At 34.0% G+C, this 20,628-nt stretch overlaps 1 protein-coding gene across 5 annotated transcripts; it reads right to left on the reverse strand.

The window, feature by feature from the left end:
* Positions 1-1,269: 1,269 nt before the first annotated feature.
* On the reverse strand, positions 1,270-20,415 carry LOC136202875 (cleavage stimulation factor subunit 77). 5 transcript variants are annotated; one of them, XM_065993833.1, is made up of 24 exons: positions 20,172-20,415; positions 20,015-20,086; positions 19,856-19,918; positions 19,500-19,609; positions 17,742-17,842; positions 17,022-17,083; positions 16,718-16,858; positions 16,460-16,588; positions 15,755-15,801; positions 14,880-14,943; positions 13,822-13,942; positions 13,543-13,601; positions 13,399-13,455; positions 11,817-11,957; positions 11,395-11,459; positions 10,293-10,389; positions 9,507-9,566; positions 8,503-8,655; positions 7,421-7,487; positions 7,204-7,305; positions 5,897-6,055; positions 4,699-4,914; positions 3,578-3,700; positions 1,270-1,544 (listed from the first exon to the last, which is right to left on the reverse strand). In XM_065993833.1, the coding sequence occupies exons 1-24, from the start codon at positions 20,199-20,201 to the stop codon at positions 1,501-1,503; spliced, it is 2,283 nt and encodes a 760-aa protein (XP_065849905.1). In that variant the 5' UTR covers positions 20,202-20,415; the 3' UTR covers positions 1,270-1,500. The 5 variants fall into 5 exon arrangements, with proteins under 5 accessions (XP_065849905.1, XP_065849903.1, XP_065849902.1 ...); XM_065993831.1 differs by having other exon boundaries at positions 5,897-6,052; positions 13,399-13,467; XM_065993830.1 differs by having other exon boundaries at positions 13,399-13,467.
* Positions 20,416-20,628: the final 213 nt, after the last annotated feature.

Below are 20,628 nucleotides of genomic sequence, written 5' to 3' on the forward strand. Positions count from 1 at the left end.
GTATTCTTTCTGGAGTCAAGCTTGCCAGAAATCTGGGTATTAAAAGGCTTGCTGTGGAGTCTAATAATATGAAGGCTATTAGTATGATCTCTAATAATCATGCTTTTTGTCTTAGTAGCCAGAACCTTATCAAAGCAATAAGAAGTCTTGGCTCCTCCTTTGAGTCCTTAGAGTTCAGCCACATCTACAGAGAACAAAATCGAATTGCGGATCGCTTGGCGGCGGCTGGGCACGAGGGGATGTTAGGTGTTTCCACCCTTTCTGATCCTCCTATCTATCTTTCTTCTCTCCTTTTAGAGGACAGAGTTGGGGTTAGCTTTCCTAGGCTGATCCCAGGTTAGCTTTTGTCTCGGTGTTGGTTTGTTTTCTTTCCTGTTTCTACCAAAAAAAAAAAAGTTGTTCATGAGCAAAATTAGTGTTATAAAAGCCGGTAGGCGCTAGTGAAGCGGACATAACCCCCGAAGATTAATCATATTTTTATTTTTTCTATTTTATAGATTTATATTAAATGAATATTTATATAAACACATTTAAAATATAAATTATACTATCTTAAAAAAATAATATAAATACTATATAATATAAAAATATAAACATTATCGATTTTATCCAATTGAACCGACTTGTCCGCCTACCCGACTTGACCGATTTGAACCGTCTATGCAGAAGAAAATTGGGCTCCCGACTTATGTCGACCATTTATACATAATCAGATCGGTGATGTAAATATCACCGATATATCGGCCAACTAGTCGCCGACTTGACCGAGTTTTACAACACTGCGAAATTCATAAGTAGAATTAACAAGATGCTTACGAGTAAAGTTCGTGAACAAATTCATAAGCAGTCCACGAACAAAATGTTAAGCTCGAACTCGTCAATTTTTTGACAAGTCGAGTATAAACATGAGCAGACCAAAGCTCGGTTCAACTCGATTACAATCCTAATTCTATTAAAGCCAAAATTCTAGATTTGGATGATTTCCACATATATACTCAAGCCTGCTAATACAATAATTTCATGTCTAATAATTTCAAGCACAATTCAATCCTTTATTTAACACGGAAATATGATGATATACTCCCCAAAAAATAAATGGGTATAAGAAGTCATTTTTTTTAGATAGAATTGAAACAGAAACGAATATCAAAACGTTACTTCTAAAACATAAACATAGCCAACAAACATAAATACAGTAAAACATTTATAAATTAATAAATTCTTTAAAATAATAATTTCTTATGGTCCCAACTTGGGCCAGTTCAGTGATTTTATACTCGATAAATTAATCTCTCTATAAATTAATAAAATTCCATAATCCCAACATTATTAATTTATAGATGTTTTACTGTAATATAAAAACTCGAGCACGAATGCGGAAAAGCCAATTCTGTGCAATATAGTATTTAACTCATCAATAGCCATGGCAGACTATATGATCCTAGCTGAAGCGTCACCGAAAGAGAAGCGAATGATCCAACAGCCTTTCCTTTCAATATATCATCGACAGGGGCCTAGGCGCGACGCTGGCCTAGGATTCAACACTAGAAAGGATCCAAAAATTCATATTAAGTCTATATACATGTATGGAATAAAAAAAAATTAGACATATATTAATATTATTTAGATTTTAAAAGCTCTAAAGAATTGATATTTTAAACTTCAGAAGGTTGAATTATTTTTTTAATACAGAATGAAGGTTAATTTAAATAAAAAAAAATTGTAAGAAATCTTTTTAATACAATACTTTTTTATTTATAACGTTTATAACAAGAAGTAATTTTATCCCTAACATCTAAAACAGTACAATTTTACTCTTAATATTGACAGTCGAGCAATTTTAGCCCTAGCGTTCATAAGTTGGGTTAGTTTCAGACATAACAAATACAAATATTTTATTAAAAAAAATCATATTTTCTATAATTTAATAATAAAATTGGAGATTTCTACCAAAAAAAAAATAATAATAAAATTGGAGATTAATATTTATTTTTTGTCCAACTCGTACAAAGTATAGTGTATTTTTTTAATTTGTTACAAATCTAATCATATGTTTGTGGTGACAAGATTTATGAACAACAAGATAGTTTGATAGGTTATTTCTCAAATTGATTATCAATGTTACAGATAAAATTTCATCATTCTAAACGTTATGGATAAAATTACTTCTAATTGTAAACGTTAAGAGTATTGTTACACTTTATCCTTTTATTGAAATATATCTTAAATTTTTTTAAGCAATTCTTTTTATTATTAAAGGGACTATTATATCTGTTTTTCACATAGGAACCCTCAATTTTTTGGTACATGTAACAAAACAGTAATCTTTAATGGTGGAAGTTTCATATGCTACAGAAAAAACTCAAGGATAAAATAGAGATGACAATTTCTATGTTCGTGTTCATGTCTATATTCGGATTAGTGTCAAAAACTCAAACACAAACACAAAAAAGTTTTCATATCAAATTCTGAAACCTAAACACGACCGGCTTTTGACATGAACTAAATTCTTTGCAGAAACTTGAACTATACTGGGGGTTGAGAAAGATTGTGAAAAAACTTGAGCTAAATTTTGAAATCTGAGGAATCAGTTTTTTATCTGTAATTTAGAGAATTTGAAAGAGTTGGGTTTTTGATTGAGAGATCGTGCAAGTAGTTTTAGGCATTTGGTGAACCGGAGATAAAGAGACGTTGGCTGGTTGCCAAAGAAAAAAGGAGAGAAGAGAAGAGGTGTTGTGGGCTGAGAAAGAACCTAAAAATTAGGTTTTTCAAATGTGAAACATAAAGGTAATTTTGTAATTTTATTTTTTCACGTCATTTTTATGTTTTTCGGGTGGACCCGAACACTACCCAAATTTTTTAGTGTCATTTTCGGATTGACCCATTACCTACTAAACTCAACATTAACACTAAAAATCCATATCATGTGTCATTTTATCACGTCTAAGATAAAGGATAAATTACACTAATGGCCACTGAATTTTACGCATTTTAATATTATGACCCCTAAAATTCTCACTTTTTAACACCGGCAGCCAGTCAACTTTAACTAATATCTCAAAATGACCATTAACATTACCATGAAACCATATTTTTTATTTTGCAAAATCACATTTTTTGGAACTTCCTCTCTCTAAAAATTCACTATTTCTCCTAACCAAACAATACCTAAATGACCTCAAAATGAAAATTTTCAAGAATTAAAGCTCCTTAGAATACCATTAACTCTTCGAATTTTTTATTTTAAGACCATCAACTAATGTTTTGAAGCGTTGAGTGGCCACAGATGTTAAAAAGTGTAAAGTTCAATGGTCACACTGTTAAGAATTGAAGTTCAATCAGTGACCACAATGTTAAAATAGATAAAGTTCAGTGGCCATAGGTGTAATTTACCCCCAAGATAAAGTATACCTAAAGAGGAAAAATGAAGATTGAAATAAATACTTTCATTTAGATTAAAAAAAAAAAAGGAAATAGACATACAATTTACAGAAATGGAAACAAATTAAAATAAAGGAAAGAAAGAACCCTGGGTATCATCCAGTGCTACCAGAGAGATCTCCAGAAAGAGCACTACCATATGATGCTGATCCGGTTACAGAAGCACTAGCGGCACGTGACTTCTGTATCTGCCGTATTCTGAAAACATCTCGTGGTAGCGGAGCGCTTTGAACACTTGCAGTTTCATCCTCCTCTTGCCCTGTAAGAAAAAAACCATCAGAATTTCCAGGCATTCAAATGGAAGAGGATCATGGCAATCACTTTTAAGAACTTAATTTATAGGCTTAACACATCAGTTGCGTCCTGAACTTGTCAAAAACTAAACTTGTCAAAAAAGTTTGATTGGCCCCTGTCTTGTTAGCCTCCTAAACTTGCTTAAAATGTTACGATTAAGTCTCTAAATCTATAAAATTGTCATAAACATATACAAAACAGAAAGTTAATTTGTTTTGAAATGTATATCAATTTAAACAGATTCAGGAGGCAAAGGAAACACTATATGCATGTTCAGGGGGTCAATACATCACTTTAAATAAATCCAGATGGCCAATGGGTTATTTTAAGCAAGTTTATGGGGCTAACAAGACATCATGTAAATTAAGGGGGTCAATCAAGCTTTTTGAACGATAAAGTAAAAAAGAAAAACCCTTGAACTTTCATGTTTTGTCAAACTGGTATCTTTGAAAAAAATTTGTCCAAACGGAGAATGAGGTTTTTAGCTTTACTAAAAACAAGTACCTCAAAGTTGAAAATTTTCAAGACTTTATATATCCTAAGCAACTCTAATTCTTCAATTTTTAATTTTGAGGTCATTTAGATGTCGTTTGGTGAGGAGAGAGAAAGTGAATGTTTAGAAAGAGAAAGCTCTGAAAATGATGATTTTGAAAATAAAAAATTCTGTTCCATAGTAAAAGTGGTACTAGACAACTTTAATTCTCGGAATTTTCCATTTTGAGATCGTTAGCGGTCATTTTTATAGTGTCAAACTAAACGATCCTCGTTTTTAGCATAACGAAAACCTAGGTCCTGTCTGGACAAATTTTTTTTACAGCTACTAGTTTAACAAGAAGTGAAAGTAAAAAGGTGTTTTTTAGACTTTACCCATTTTATTATAGAACAAGTTGTAACCGGATGTTTATACTCAATTTTAACAGATATAATTGACTAGAAAGCTTTGGAAGGACAGGAAAAACATACTGTCCAAGTCCTTCCTTTTTCTGGATTGTCGATCGCTCGATGGTTTGAATGATGAATGGCTAGGGACAGGACGAGACTTGCTTGAACCAGAAAGGTCACTTGTAGCAGGGGCAAGGCTAGCTTGTACTGGAGCAGAACTCCCCGATTTTCCCAGCCCATTAGGTGCCTCACTCTGCAAACAGATTGATAATACAATATCCACATTTGGTGTTGGACCTAAAAATGTTCAAAATCAAAGAATTAACAACGGCATAGCACATTTACTGCAGGAACAGAACTCCGTAGGACGGTAACTAAGCAAAAGAAACTTGAAAAGTTCAACAGCCTTTTCAAGTTTGTTTCATGATACAGGATCGATGTTTGTAAATTGTTTGACCTTTCCCGATGCCAAGAGAAACCAGGAGTTAGATTCATTATAGAATTTCTCATATAGAGGGTCAATTGCACCGATGGTCACTGTCATGAAGTTTGGAGTTAGTTTCAAAAATGTCACTGGACTTTCATTTTTATTTGGATAAATAATTTATTAGTCCTCTCCATTTTACCTAACACGCTGTTTAGTCCCTCTTTTCTGAAAAACACATTATAAGGTCACTGTTAAATTTTTGGTCCTTCACAGTTATATTCAGCATAAACAGACAGAAAATAATAGAGTAACATGTCCATTTTGTATCACACACTGTCCTAAACTGAAAGCTAAGATATGTTTTGTTAAAAATCTAAAAAAATAGACAAAAGGACCACAGATAAGGACATTATAACTAGGTTTTCAAAATAGGGGGACTAAACACTGTTACGTAAAAAGGTGGGGACTAAAATTTTTATCATTTACTTAATTAAGCTGTTTGAAACTGAGCAAAAAATGTATATTTTTTATTTTTTAGCTGTCACGTGGACGTGGTTGTCATGTTATACATAGCAGAGTTCTTTCCAACTGATTGCCACATTACTGTTCCATTGATTTTTTCTGCCCGTATTGGTTGAAATGACTTTATTGAAACAAAATGAAGTTCACCATCCTTTTTGAAACTGGCCCTAAACTTTAATGACCATTGGTGCAACATACCCGATATATAGAGAGCTGCTCATTTTGTTAAGATGAAATGCATTTGCAGGTGTTCTTAATCTAATTTGCATAAAAAGAAAACATTCCAGTAGAAAATACAGGCATACTAGAATCTAAAGTTTGTGAATTTACCTTCAACTATAGGCAAGTTCGATAAAAATGACATCAATGCAGGTGGTGTGGCTTTCAATATTTCCTCAAATGCATTTGTTGGTCCAGAACCAACCAACCCAATAATGGTATTAGGTGACGGGTTCGAAGCTGTTGTGCTTGGAGATATTCCAGTCTCTACTGTCAAATAATACTAATTAGTACAGACCTTATCCGAGAATATGGTTCTAATACTACGAGACTTCAGAAATAATAACTGCTATAATCTCTATTTTTTGAGGCGATATGTCATGGAACCATTTGAATAGGCTTGAAGCGTGCACAACACAGGCCCAAATAAACATGTCCTGCAAATAACTCAACATATAGGGCTGCCAGGAATCGAACCCTTTGCTCAAACTGATTCTGATACCATGTCATGGAACCATTTGAACTAAAAGCTCAAGCTGATAGTTAAAGGTCCACTTCATATTAATAGCTGACATGATAAAACGAAACATTGAAGAAAATCATCTCATAGCATGAGTCTCAAAAATAACCCAATACTCAGCAAACATATTTTTATTTCTTTGTGATGTTAAATAGTAGTATTTTAACAGAATATCAATGCTCCCCTTGACATATGATGATATGAAGTACCAAGCAAAGCAAGCACAAGCATTGTTGTTATATTGTACGAGTCGACCGTCTGATTTCAAGTCGTATCTATGGTACGACTCGAAATCATACAGAATCGGACATGAATCGCCCGAATCGGTGGTGAACCGGCCGAGACTATTCAGTCGATTCATGAACTCCGTTAAAAAAAAAAAAAAAACTGTTTTTATTTTAAAAAGAGTAAAAAACGTGTGCAGAACTAAAACTAATTAAAAAGTTATGGAATAAAACTAGGAGACTCTTTAGACTTCACAAATTCCAACTCTTTCTTTCCTTCTCTTTCTCTGTTTCTTTTCGTTTTCTCTTCTATTTCTTTTGTTCTCTTCAGCTGTCCTTCTCTATTTATTAGGATTGCATTAGATTTGAATTTTAACTTAAGTGCTTGGTTGATAATTTGATATAATTTCTATTTGGATATTAAAATTGCATTTTTAGACTAATATTTAAAGTTAAACATGGTTAATATTTTATTTTTTACAATATTTTGAATTTAATCCGAATATGTTCGATTCATGAGTCCCGGTTCACAAAATGAGGATTTCGAGTCACGAGTCGAATCTCGATTTAACAACTATGAGCACAAGCAACAATGCGAATTTCGACATTCCAATAGGCAAATGATGAGATAAACATTGCTTGAAGAAACAAGATGAAAAATCAAATATGTATACCTTGCTTTTGCCGTGGTTCATAAATCATCATAGAAGAAGTATCTGGATAAATAACTTTGGCTGATGCACCTGAATTGCTTGTTATAACAATACTACCCTTATCTGCATAAAGGGGCAACAAAAAATGAGCTAGTGGTGGAGGAAAAATGTAGGCAAATGCTAGGAAAGAAAAGGAAAAATATGAGACAAAATTTTTGGACAAAAATGCGAAGAATACCTATGGTCCCAAGTCCATTAGAAACGGCAGACTTGTCCACTTTCTTACTAATATTTTTTGCAAGCCACTGAAAAATCATACCAAAGTTTCAAGGTACAAAATTTGTAACTTAAAAAAGCATTTCTATAAAATTAAGAATTTCTCTGTACATGAATAACTTTTAAAATGTCTATACATAATTCTATTAAACATTTCAAATTCCTCTCATACCAAAGACCCGATATTTTTCAAATTAAGTCCTTATTAACCCTTCACTTTAAACTCTACCATTCCCCATGTTAACTCGATTGTGGAAATGTTAATAGTATGTCTTTGAGTTTTGTTTTGTTCGTGGCAGTAAGGAACCTTACAAACAAGGTCAAAAGCACGAGGTTTTTTTAAGACTTCTTGAGGATTGAACTAGGAGCAAATTCATGGAACATCTCAGCCGTGCACCATCTGATCCCCAATACTTGTTCATTTCGTATGAGCTATCACATGGAAACATAAAACTCGTTCAGAGGACCAGTGCTGCTGCCAATTTACATGAGACGTATGGCCTTCTTAAGGAGTTCAGACATGGTTCATCTTGCCAAAGAAAGAACCATTTAACCAAAAGGAGCTTAAGCTGATAGATAAAATTCCAAAAATAGTTTTTTATTACGTTTAACGCACACCCAAACTCAAACGCCTTTAAACTTGACATGTATACAAGTACATGCTAACTCTATCTCGTGTTGGATTTTAATTCATAAATGGAGTTGCAAAGTCTCGAGCTTTAACTCTCTTGATCTAGGAGGCTCTGGTACCATGTCAAAGAACCATTAACTTAAAATTTTATGTTTATAGATAAGGTTCCAAGAATAGATTTTATCATCTCTAATAATTGTATTCTATACCCAACAACTAGAATTAGAGGAATAAAGAAAATTCAAGTGTTAAAAATAAGAGAAGAACAGACAAAAGTCAATGAAGAAACAACTTTCTTTCTTAGTTTTGACATATTTCGCTGTTGGAAATTAAGGTTGATTTTAAATACAACCCTCTGGACTAGTGTATGTGTGCCTGTGAGATAACGTAAGAAAATAAAACAACGCAAGTACCTCTTGTCGGGCTAAATGATCCAAGTCCTTTGAAGAGCATGGCCATAGATCCATGAAACTATAGCGTGAGACAACATCTTGTAACGAATTCTCTGTTGTAGTTGCCACATCTTCAGAAGTCCTTGAGAGAGCTTCTTTTCTTCTTTGTTCAACCTAAATTATACATTCAACATATAAAGCTTACATATGTAGCATGTTATTATAAGCACAAACTATCCCTTAATATACTTGGCATACTATGCAGGCATGACTTTGTTTTTCAAGTCTCCAGCTTCTTAGATTCACCTCCATGTGTTATAATGGGAGGTGATTTATGGATTCTCTCCCTAAGATATACCACTCTTCTTCATCTTTTAGTGATTGACCATATCAATTCAATGATTTAATTTTGGTGAATTGGTAAGATTTCAAGGAAAGAAATGAGTTCTGCTTTGATGGTTTGGTTGTATGTAACATTAACTGAAAGCAACTCCAGAAAAACTACAAGAAACAAATGAATACAACCAAATGATCCAGAATATATGCTAGCTAGAGAGGTAAATGTGATTAAGAGAAAATACGAAAAAGTACCTATTCCTAAATGAAGGAAGACCACAGAAATCCTTGGAAGAATTAAAACTAGTTGGGAAAGGAAACAAGAATGAAGGATAGAGAAGATGGAGATATTTATTTACATGGTTTTATAATAATTTTCTTTTGACGCATTTACAAATGAAAAATGTTGGTAAACCAAAACTACACTGATCTATTGTCATGAAAGAGTTCATTCATTGAAAACAACTATAACCCAAAAAGATGGCGAGCTGCCTGCTTCACTCATCATTCCATGAACTCTACATTTTTATGGTAGAAATTTTGGAGATGTTTCTTATGCCACATAATTTGGGAACGTGTTTGCAATGCAAAAGAATTTAGAAAAGTGTTCATTATGGTACAAAATTTAGGAAGATTTAAATGTTTACATGTCTCCATTTTCATATCACAAACAGAAAAGAAACCTTTACCTTCAACATGCTAGCTAGATCTCCATATGTTTGCTCGAACTGAGTAAATCGTTTCCAGACCTGTACAAGCATTTGTAAGAACATCATCGTCAAATAATCGAATAAGATAGCACACAAAAATATAAATCTATGTGCGAGTAGCTAATGCAATATATGGATAACTAGCTTTTTCTTTGCACGCTTTGCACATAGATTTACTTTTAACTGTGTACGTGTATATCACACAAAATATACGTGCACCTAGTTAGTTTTTAGCTCCAACTTTTTCTTTTTTTTTTTTTTTTTTTTTGAGATGTTTGGAGTATATTAATTGAAACATTTACACAAAATTCTTCATATATCAAATAAATATTTATATTCATAAATCAAACTAATACAATTAAAATCCGTTCAGATATTCTAAGCTGTTCTATAATCTATTCACAAAAAATATCAGAATAATTATTATGATTAAGACTAATTATACAAACTTTTAAATTAGTTCATAATTTGTTCAACTTCCAGTGATAATTATAAAATAAGGTAGCATATGGTTCTGTAAAACAGTATCATGTTCCTATTTCTTCTACTTTAAATTTTTAAATATCATGAATCTCACCTTGTTTCTCAATGCTAGCCAATTACGGAAAAAAAAATGCTTTCATAAACTTTTAGAATTTCTTATCCCTTATTATTTTGGTAAAACAATTTACAAATATATTATCAGTGATGTAAGGATATGTGTTCGTCATTTAACTACACTTCTATTTTTAAGACAAAAATGAAAATGACATAAAGATAATGTACCTCAACAGATTCCTCTGGAGGCAAGGAGCTTAATGCCCTCTCAAATAAAGCTCGAATGTTTCTGTCATCATTCAGACGAGACAAGAAGTCTGTGTATCTACAGCATTGAGGAGAGCAATGGCATTAGTGTACGTTATCTATCACAGTATATAATGAAACATCCTTGTATTTCATGGAATAGCAATCACCCTTGATTAAAGACAATGACAGCGAATATCATGTATATACATGGGAAGGAAACTATTTCTAATATGAAAGTTTTGTATGTTCTGAATTCTAATAACAAGCCCATATGTGATTCTTCTGTGATCACAACAATTTTACAATAATATCCATTAGCGGCCTCTTGCCAAATAAATTGGCAGGGGAAGGCTTGCCCCCAGTACACCCTTGTGGTGGGACCCCTCCCGGACCCTCGCTCAGCGGGGACGCGTAGTGCGACCGGCCCGCCCTTTTTTTTATCCATTTTTTTCAATTAAATGCATACCTCATAACTGCAGCAGTTAAGCCACAAGGGAAGGGAAACCATGATTGTGGCACTTAAAGTTGGCCTGCTGAAATGGATGGATTAACTTGGGATTAGGATTAATAAGTGAGCCCGTTTGGTACTCAAATCCAACATTAACGTTTAATGAGATTGACACTAATGAATGGCCGGCATGCTTCAACCTGCCATATGAGAATATTTGAAAGCATCCTACAGGCCTTGCCAATTTTTCTATTCCATGTCAGTTAATCCCTCCATGTCAGCATGTGAATTCAGCTCCACATCAATGCAGATATGTGCACTGAGTGGTGCTTCCCATCCACTTGGTTTCAGCTGCTATTTGTTTAGAAGCATGAAGGCTATTATCCTCTAGAATCAATAATCATATTGAACTTTGGAATCTAAAGAATGACTAGCCCAATTCATTTGACAACCATGCCATATGTGACGAATATGATAGGATCGCCCACCTCAGCAATGACATAATTAGAGCTTAGCATATGATTTTATCTTTAAAACTAACGGTGTTGTTCACATTAAAATAAGGCTACCACATGAAACTGTAGCAATATACCTAGGATAAGATTTCTAAGAATAGAAAGGAATTGAACTCACTCGAGGATATACACAGGCTCGTGCATAAATCGTTTCAATCCTGCTTCAAAAACGTTGTGCGCCATCTGCATGGATGTGCAAGAAAAGAGAATCTGAACTTATTTTCTGCACTTTTGTGTTCCTTAATTTTAATATTAAATTATCTCTACTTGGACAGAGAATAGAATATCAGAGCAAAATATCGAAAACGATGAAAACAATATCCTGGAAACAAGATATATCCAAAAAAAGAACCTCCTAAGAACTCCCTCATCCAGAAACATACATTGAGCTGAAAACCCATTTTATTCAGCACACATTTGGATATTGCTACAAGCAACCAATCAAGCTTGATTAGTTGCTAAAGTACAAACTATGGTCTAAACAATAAACACCAAAATGCAGGATAAGCGTTGAGACTTTCCTCTTTTCAAAAATCAAACCTTTGGATCTTTGTCCAGACAAAATGCCATTAGAGCATACGCAACGTACACATGATATGTGCAGTTTGGGGATTTCCGGGCATCTAGGAAGTACTTGCGTGCTGCTTCTACTCCTTCATTCCTTCTTAGAAAGCGAATAAACTGCAGAAGACATCACAAAAAATTACAGCTTATTCAATTATGTAAGTAGCACAAAATAGCATGATAACAAATTCAGCATATGCTAACTAAGAACTTCGTCTGAAACCACAAATTCACAAACAGGTAACAATCCCAACATTGTATGCAGATTCAACTAGGTGTACCAAAAACTTTGAGACATTAACTTTTTGTACGCTTTACCTCCTCCCATCTTATAGGCTGTGTAACTACTGCCCATATATATTTCTACAACTCCGGTCTGGTGGTTTTTTAACCAATATAGAAACATATATTGCTATAAAGGCACATGGAGATGCTATCAAGATGGGAAGAGAACTACGTACAAGCGGAACTAGCATCACCTAGGTAACTTGTACTTCTTTCTTCCCCTCTTTATTGATCAGGAAAAGCCATTCACCTAAGTAACTTGGAGTTGAATTCTGTTGATAGTCATGACCGAAGTTTGCCACCCCTCTGTCCTACTAAAAGAGTCTACTTCAAACAAGCCTTACCTCAATCTAATACTTTTCCCAGCACTTCTATTAATTACCAGCTTAAACAAAGATATAGATAGGGAAATGAGCCAAAAAAAGAATCCAAACACGTCTGTAGGAAGAAAAACTTCTTGATGAAGATTGCGAAGAGAAAAACCCCAGACCAATAAAAATGATCAAGAACATAGTCCTTAGAGAGAGACCACTCATCATGCCTATAAAAGGATAAAACTCCCATCACTCATATCAACATACCAGAAGATACAAAAGTCTCTCTAGTCTATGATGATATACTTATTGAACATTTTCATAGATCAGTGTCAAGTTTATCATTTTCATGATCAAACACTCAAGGAACCTATAGGCAAAGAGTTGGACATAGATCTTCATATATTTGCACATTTGAATTAGAATGATGCTATTTCAAGGGCACAGCATCATAGAGGTTATTGTACACAACTTAGGCCATAGAACATAAAAAATTCGTAAATCATATGGCATAAGTATACTCTACCTCTACCAACTTTATTTAATAATAGACATGGATGTTTATATACCCAATAATTCAAAAGTTTCTATCATTTTTTGCCAAGGTGTTGTTTAATGAGGCAAGTCTAATCAGCCATTCTTTATGTGTCCATATTGATATTTTAGCATGAGAGGGCGAGCCTTGGCGCAACGGTAAAACGTTGTTGCCGTGTGACCAGAGGTCACGGGTTCGAGTCTTAGGAGCGGCCTCTTGCCAATTAAATTGGCAAGGGAAGGCTTGCCCCCAATACACCCTTGTGGTGGGACCCCTCCCTGGACCCTCGCTCAGCGGGGACGCGTAATGCGACCGGGCCGCCCTTTATTGATATTTTAGCATGCAAAATAAAACACTCCTGCTTAGCCACAAAATAAAAAATACTCACTGAACTATTAAAAATTATGATAAAGAAAATCCTTACTTGTATATGTGCTAGAGCTGTAGCATCAACACCATCTCCCAAAAGACTTTCGTATATCTTTTTTGCAGGCTGAATGAAAGCATGAGTCCATGTTGATAATTTAAAAATAAAAAAAGCAACAGAAAATAACATATTGCAAAATACCTGGATTGCCCCACGGGATTCCTCCAGCTCAGCATAAGCAAACTTCAGCATCTCTGAATCTGGAGGTGCAAGATATATTCCTTTAGTCTAAAGGAAAGAATGATAAAGAAAGACAAAAAGGTGCCCCCAAACCCATAGGAAATTGTAGTTTTACATGCTTGCGTAGAGGGAGGAATAAGGCCAAATTACAGCATAAATGAGAAAGCAAAAGGCAATTCATGAATAGATTTTGAGTCTTTAAAAACTATGCTGAAAGAAAATAGGAGAAATAAAATTTACCTGGAAGGGCCTTCAAAGCCCGCTGGAAAACCTTGATTGCAGCATCTATAGCACCACTTTTTGCATGCCAAGTAGCATAGTCATACCATATATCAGGATAGTGATACAGATACATCAGGCACTGAAACCAATAAGGAAGCATCATCATTCTACAGTACTGAACGAAAAACAGTCGATCTCGGGCATAAACTAAGGTTTCCTGGAATAGGACTAAAGACGTAAACCTTTAACAGAGCATGACTTAAGATGATACATTCAAATGTGATGGCAAACCATACAACTGTCACAAAGTATGAAACCATGTCTATCTAGTCTGCTTTCAATTTAAGATGGTTTGGAAGGAACTGCTGCTTAGTGATACAAAAGTACAGACCATTCTACCCATTGTCTCCAAAAGGTTGAGTTTAACACTGCTTGCAGAAACAGTAGTGTTACGGGCATGATCTTTATATGAAGTCCCAACTATATAGTAACTTCGGACGAAAATGACAGATATGCAGTGAGAATCACTTTCAGCAAGAAGACCTTTTTTTAGAGCAATGCAGGGTGCTACTATATGATATCTTTCAACTAGATATATTAGTTGTCTCTTCACTATAATGCTTTTCAACTTTCTTACACAGGGCATCCATCAGTCCACAACTCCAGATAATGCATTATGAGGTCACATGGTAATATTCACAGCTAAAAGATGTCAAATAAAAATATTACATATCTAAAATTCTATGGTAAGTTTTGAAATGCATAAACAAGAAATATATCATCTGGACATAAATCAAATGAGGCAATCATTGACAAGTATATAATACATGGTTTGCTTAAAGCATCAATAGAGATTAAATGTACACGTAACTAAAGGATAGATCTGTAACCAGAAGGAATTCATAAACTTCAATAAAGAATGTGTGCGCGCGCGTGTGTGTGGCAAAACACAGGTTTGCTTCATAGATAAGATGGAAAAACAATTCAATTGTCAAGTTTGAAAATTATAAAGCACGAGCTTTCAGTAATATATAAGGGGAATAGACAGAAAACCTAAACAAGTAGCTTTCTATTACCTGCTCATATGTGAATACAATCCGCTTATTTGAGGAGACACTGTCTATCCTTTGGGGGTTTCCTCTAAAATGAGAAAAGTTGCATGAAAATAACTATAATAATTTTAGGCAGAATAATCTGAACTTTATAGCTATGAACCAAATCTAAGCAACAAACATGCAGCAAAGGTTATCCCCAAAACAAATTCACAATATGTAAGCAAATATGGATTTCCTTATTTAACAATTGAAGATCATATGTTTCTTTTTACATAAATCTAGACTAGAAGATCAAAAATAGAAATCATAGGGATATTTTATTTGATAATGAAATAACTTTAGAGATGTATTTTTTTTATTATGGATATTTTGTTTGATAATTGACATATGCAGTACTATAAGAAATGCAACTCATAAATACATAAAGGTGCCTTCTTATTAGATCCACTATAGCAAAACAGAAAGGTCAGTATATGAAGTGCCCATGATTTGACCACAACTCCACCTTCAGCAAGAAAACCTAGCCTAAATAGGATTCAAGTTTCATATAATATAAAATACCTAGAGTTTGAGCTATATCTGAATCTTATGCGATTCACGAATACATAGACTTGCAGCAGTATTCATTCATCTTACATCCCAGAAATGAAGACCCATAGTGTTATTAAGTTTCACCATTCTAGCCTGCTAATTAACTTCATTTTTCTCCAACAACTAGTATTGTGACGATCGTTAAGAAAATAAATAAATAACTAATTGTTATGAAGATGTAATATTGTCAATGCCAGTTTCTTTCTTTGACAGATGAGGGGATAGAAGTATAATAAGAGGAATAGTGGAGGATCAAAACCTATGAGAATAAAAACAATGTCAAAAAGAAAGACCATGCTTCTTACTTTTCAAAAGCTAAGAATCTTTTCCAAGCCATCCATTGCTGTTCTTCCTGTAAAACATGGCAGGTAGATTACGTATCATCCAAAAAGATAAGTAAAGTCAGAGCTAAAAGGAAACGAAATCAATTCTCAAGCAGGCTTCTCACATCTTGTAAAAGTACAATGGAAAGAAGGTTCATAGGGATTAAACAAAATATAGAAATCTAACCACGTAATTCTTTTTCAAAAGAGCAATCTGATAATATGAGGCAAAACTTCCAATCAAAAAAATTCATTTCGAACCAATACCATATGCTCAAATGAGGTTATAAAATGAGGATCATTTTTGCTTGGTCTGCATTCATGTTTGAACTGAAAATTTAACAAAATATTCCACCATGAAGTTTTTTTTTTTTGGTAAGTTGGGTCACGCAAGGTCTCGGATATTGAACCAATGGCTCTCACTTGCTCTATAGCCAAGTAGTATGAATTGAGCTAAACAAAGTGTTACCTCAAGAATATTGAAGAAACATTAGAATAAAACTAAATGAAATTAAATAATTCGACAGAGAGTAGCTTGTTGTCTAGTTAATTTGCAAATTTCTATTTTAATCTATGTACAAACCAATAATACATTAAACAACAAAAAATTAGACACCATACTGGAAAGCTAACAGCAGAATCTAAAAAGAAAAATATCAGCAAATTCAAAGAGCATTTGGAAATTGCCTTGGGAGAGCCAGTTGGTGGTACAGCAAGAGCATTCCAATCGATTTCATCAACATATTTCTTCTGCTCCCTATAGACAGCCCTGGCACTATTATATTTTGGTTGATATTCAGATACTAATCCCTTAGCCTGGTTAAGACAAACAATCAGATTTCAGTATGCATGATAACAAAACCACACATGGATGCAATGACATGTATAAACCTGTTATCATGAAATGTTTTGCATCAAAAAAACATGCCAGAACCAAAGTAGTACCAATTGCCGGCTAACAGAGTTTTCAAAATTTTCGTAGTCCTTCCAGAGTTGCTCTATATGATGGCTGGGAGTAACAATAGCTTTTTGGTATACTTTTCTTATGGAAAGCATACGCTGTGACTCTTCTTGTACATTATGAGCCTGCAATATCATTACACACTAAGAAAGTAAGAAACAAATGACAGATTATAGTGATCCTTAATAAGGAAATAAACAATTAAACATAATAAATAGAAGTACAATGACACCCAATTCATCTGTATGTAGCTCAAAATGGAAAGAGGATATCAGAAATTCAACAAACCGGCAACGTCTTTAGAAAGGCTATGTACTCCATCCATACAGGACCACATGCTATGTCTGCTCCTGGTAGCACATGCATCAGGGGAAAAAAAATCATTAGCAAACTCTCACCCAATTAATGGTCTAGCTGCATGAGAGAGAGAGATGAATACCAAGTAGGACTACATTTTTCTTTTCTGTATCACATCAGTGGTTATTTTCAGAGATTTTAAGATGGAAAACAACAAATAACACGAAACTTGAAATCAATCAGGACTCAAAGATTATTTTCAAGTTCAGATGCATAATGAATTCTAGTTTTATAATATTATGAAAGAGTAAGGTTTTCATTTTCCATGTATAATCAACAGAAAATTCTAAATATGCTTTATGTAAAGAATTTTGCTGTAAAGTCAGTTAGAATCTTAGGTCACCTTTGGTTTGCTCAAGGAATAGAAATCAAAAACAATTTCTTTGATTAGATTCCATTCTCTTATGTTCTATTTAAGGAATTCATTTCATGATTGAACCTATACAATTAAGGTGGAAATGAAATTTAAAAAATAGCATAAATTCAAAAGTTACTGCTAAAATATAACTAAAAAATGACATGGCAACATAATCTTTTGAACGGGATCCTATTATTAACTGAGCATAAAGGTTTCATAATGTTCAAAAGAATTGCAAAATAAAATATGAAACAAAATCTTCACATAATATCAAAATGATAAAGAAAACACACCTACATAACCAAGCATAAAATCAAAAGCTTTTCTTGTTTCTTCTTGGCCCTCCATGCCCTTTTTGTCATTGACCTTTCTAATGAATCGAATGTAGCAGCGCCTAAAGAAGTCAAGAACCTTTCTTTTGTGAAAATTATGTTTCAAAAGAAAATAAGGAAAAACACCAACAAGAGAGTGAGATACCTTCTCTCAATGTTAACACAAAGAACTTAAAACCATAAGTGATCTTATAATCTCTAGTCTAAGCATGTTAGCTACATATATTCCATCGAACCTCTATAGAAGGACACATAAGAAACACAAAAATGAAGAACCATTTTATTGTAAAGTCACAAATTGGCTCTTAAAAGTTTAAGAGCAAAAAACTGAAATTGCAGCACAATGCTGCATATAGTTCCCTATAAATACAAAGCAAACACTAGCAACACGATGAAACCAAAATGAAAGAAAAAGCAGGGTGAAGTAAGTTATAGACATGATAGTGAAAAATGCATGGTGGATCGTGGGTGGTGAACCTCCTTTTACTTTCATGGCACGAGTTTTCTTTTTCCTGAGTATAAGCTTGAGCTTTTAGGACCAAGAGCTCTACACAAACAAACAATTGTAAGAAGTAGGAAGGGAAAAAGCAATGTGTCCTTTGTGACCAGCTGGTGCAACAGCCAAATCACAACCTTTTTCCTGCCATCATGATTAAATCTTTTCCCTCTTCTATGTAATGAACACGGGTTTGGGATCTTGTTATGGGACCTTGCACCCTAAAATCCTCTAGGAAGGAATGCTTAAAAGTCTTCCTTCCATTACCTATCTTGTTGAAACGGTTAGGAGCTCGTTAAGAGAGAACCCAACGATCTCAGAATTGTTAGGAGCTCATTAAGAGAGAACTCCGCTATCTCTTTAGATTTTAACTGGATTTTCAACTGATGCTATTTTATTAATAATCTCCCCTTTAAATAGAAGAGGCAGAATTACAAAATAGGAATAATGCTAGCTAGGGCTGCATAGGCAGCAATTGATTAGGAATAGGGAACAACAACTAATTAGGAAAAGAGAACAATCAATATTAATGCATGAATCCTAAATAAACAGAAACTACTATAACTGAAAAGAATCCTAGATGGAAACTAATTAATGCATGACTTCTAATTAGAACTCTAAAACATAATGCTAATTAGGACTCTAAACAGCAACAGCTTGTTCATGACATCTTACTGTTGTGGTTGTCCCTTATGGTTCCTTCTTATTTCTACTACTATAGTTTCTCACTTTTTCCTTTTCTTTGGCCAGACTTGTATTATACCATCAAAAGACAGATTGGCAACATGATCCCCTTCATTTTCCCAAGTCAACTTTAGCTAAAACTTATTCAATTCATACAAGCCCCCTAAGTGTTAGCAATTACCTGATCCAAGCCCTTATTTTATATATTTTTCAGTTATTGCTTTGAGTTATAAAAGAATGAAATTTTAGCAGTGAAGAACTGAAACCTACTCATTCAAAAATAAAATAAATTAGCAAGTTTTTTTTTTTTGTTGTTTATCATGGAAAAAGCATATGCAAAACAGCAACAATGAACAGATTGAGTTGAAGAGCTTTTGGGTGCAAAACTAAAGAATGTTTGCAGAAAATAGATATATGTTTAAGAATAATATTTCTGAGAACTTCCCACCATTAGGAAAAGAAAATTCAAACCACAAACAAGTCTCATATGAAATTACTTGGAAATTCTGCAACAAGAAAATATTAACAAAAGCACATACCAAAGTGGAACTTGAAGACAATTCAGTAAACACCGGCTAAATATTTGCTTTATAGCATCATCATTATTCACAGTCATATACGCCTCAACATATTGCTTCCAAAATTTTGCCTGTGTTCAACATCAATAAAGGGTAAATTAGCCGCCTAAGCCAAACATTATATACTCCTGACAGATAGATTTGTCTCTGTTCTACACATTAAGATCACAAATGTAAAAGAAAGAAAAACAAACAAAAGAGCAAACAGTTGTAGCGACAGACAATGAGAAATATATTGGCTACATAACAAAGAATAGTTATATAAGTTGCTATCCTAATTCAGTTCAAAAAAGCCCAAGGCAGGCAGAGGAACTCACAGCCGTAGGAAACAACGATAGCAGTTGCTCATATATCGGTGCAGCATGGATGATAGGCAAACGCTGAAATTTGGAGATTAAACTAGAAATTACAAATTAGCGAAAGAAAAAGAAAATCCAAAATAATCGAGAGCACCTAAGCTAATCATAAATTCAAACCTGCGCGTTATTTGCTAAAATCTCAGCGGCTTCGGCATTGTACTTATCCACGGCAGTGACAGTTGCTTGTTCCTTATAGTTAAGAATTTCACATAAATAAAAACTGAAAACTCACAAGAATTATGAGAAGCAGACGGAGTGAGCATAAGATACTTACCTTCGTTTCAGCAGCTTCCGGATTCTCCATTTGAAGAAGCAATTAGGGTTCAATTGTATATTAATCCAATAAGAAGTCCCGCAGATTGCCAGTTAACTAGCAAGATTGCAATTACCAGTTCCAGTTGCAAAGTTCGAGTGTCTCTGTCTCTCAGTCGCTCTTCACACGCTCCGGTTTCTCGTCCGAGCGACGGCGAGATACTCTCACGTCACACGCGTCGCCGTTCAGTTAAAATGAAGTTTAATGAAAGTTAACCTGGAAGTAATTAGAACCTTGGCTTAATACATCATTTGCCTCGTGAACTTATCCAAAAAACTTGATTGGCCCTTGAACTTTCAAAGTATCCTGATAGCCTCCTGAACTTGACAAAATGTAATCAATTGATCACCCGATTGTAAAAAAGTAAGTTAAATACGAAAAATGTATTGTACGCGTCTTAAAAAAAAGTAAAACAATC

Source organism: Euphorbia lathyris, chromosome 8 (assembly GCF_963576675.1).
Source record: "Euphorbia lathyris chromosome 8, ddEupLath1.1, whole genome shotgun sequence".
Lineage (NCBI taxonomy): Eukaryota > Viridiplantae > Streptophyta > Magnoliopsida > Malpighiales > Euphorbiaceae > Euphorbia > Euphorbia lathyris.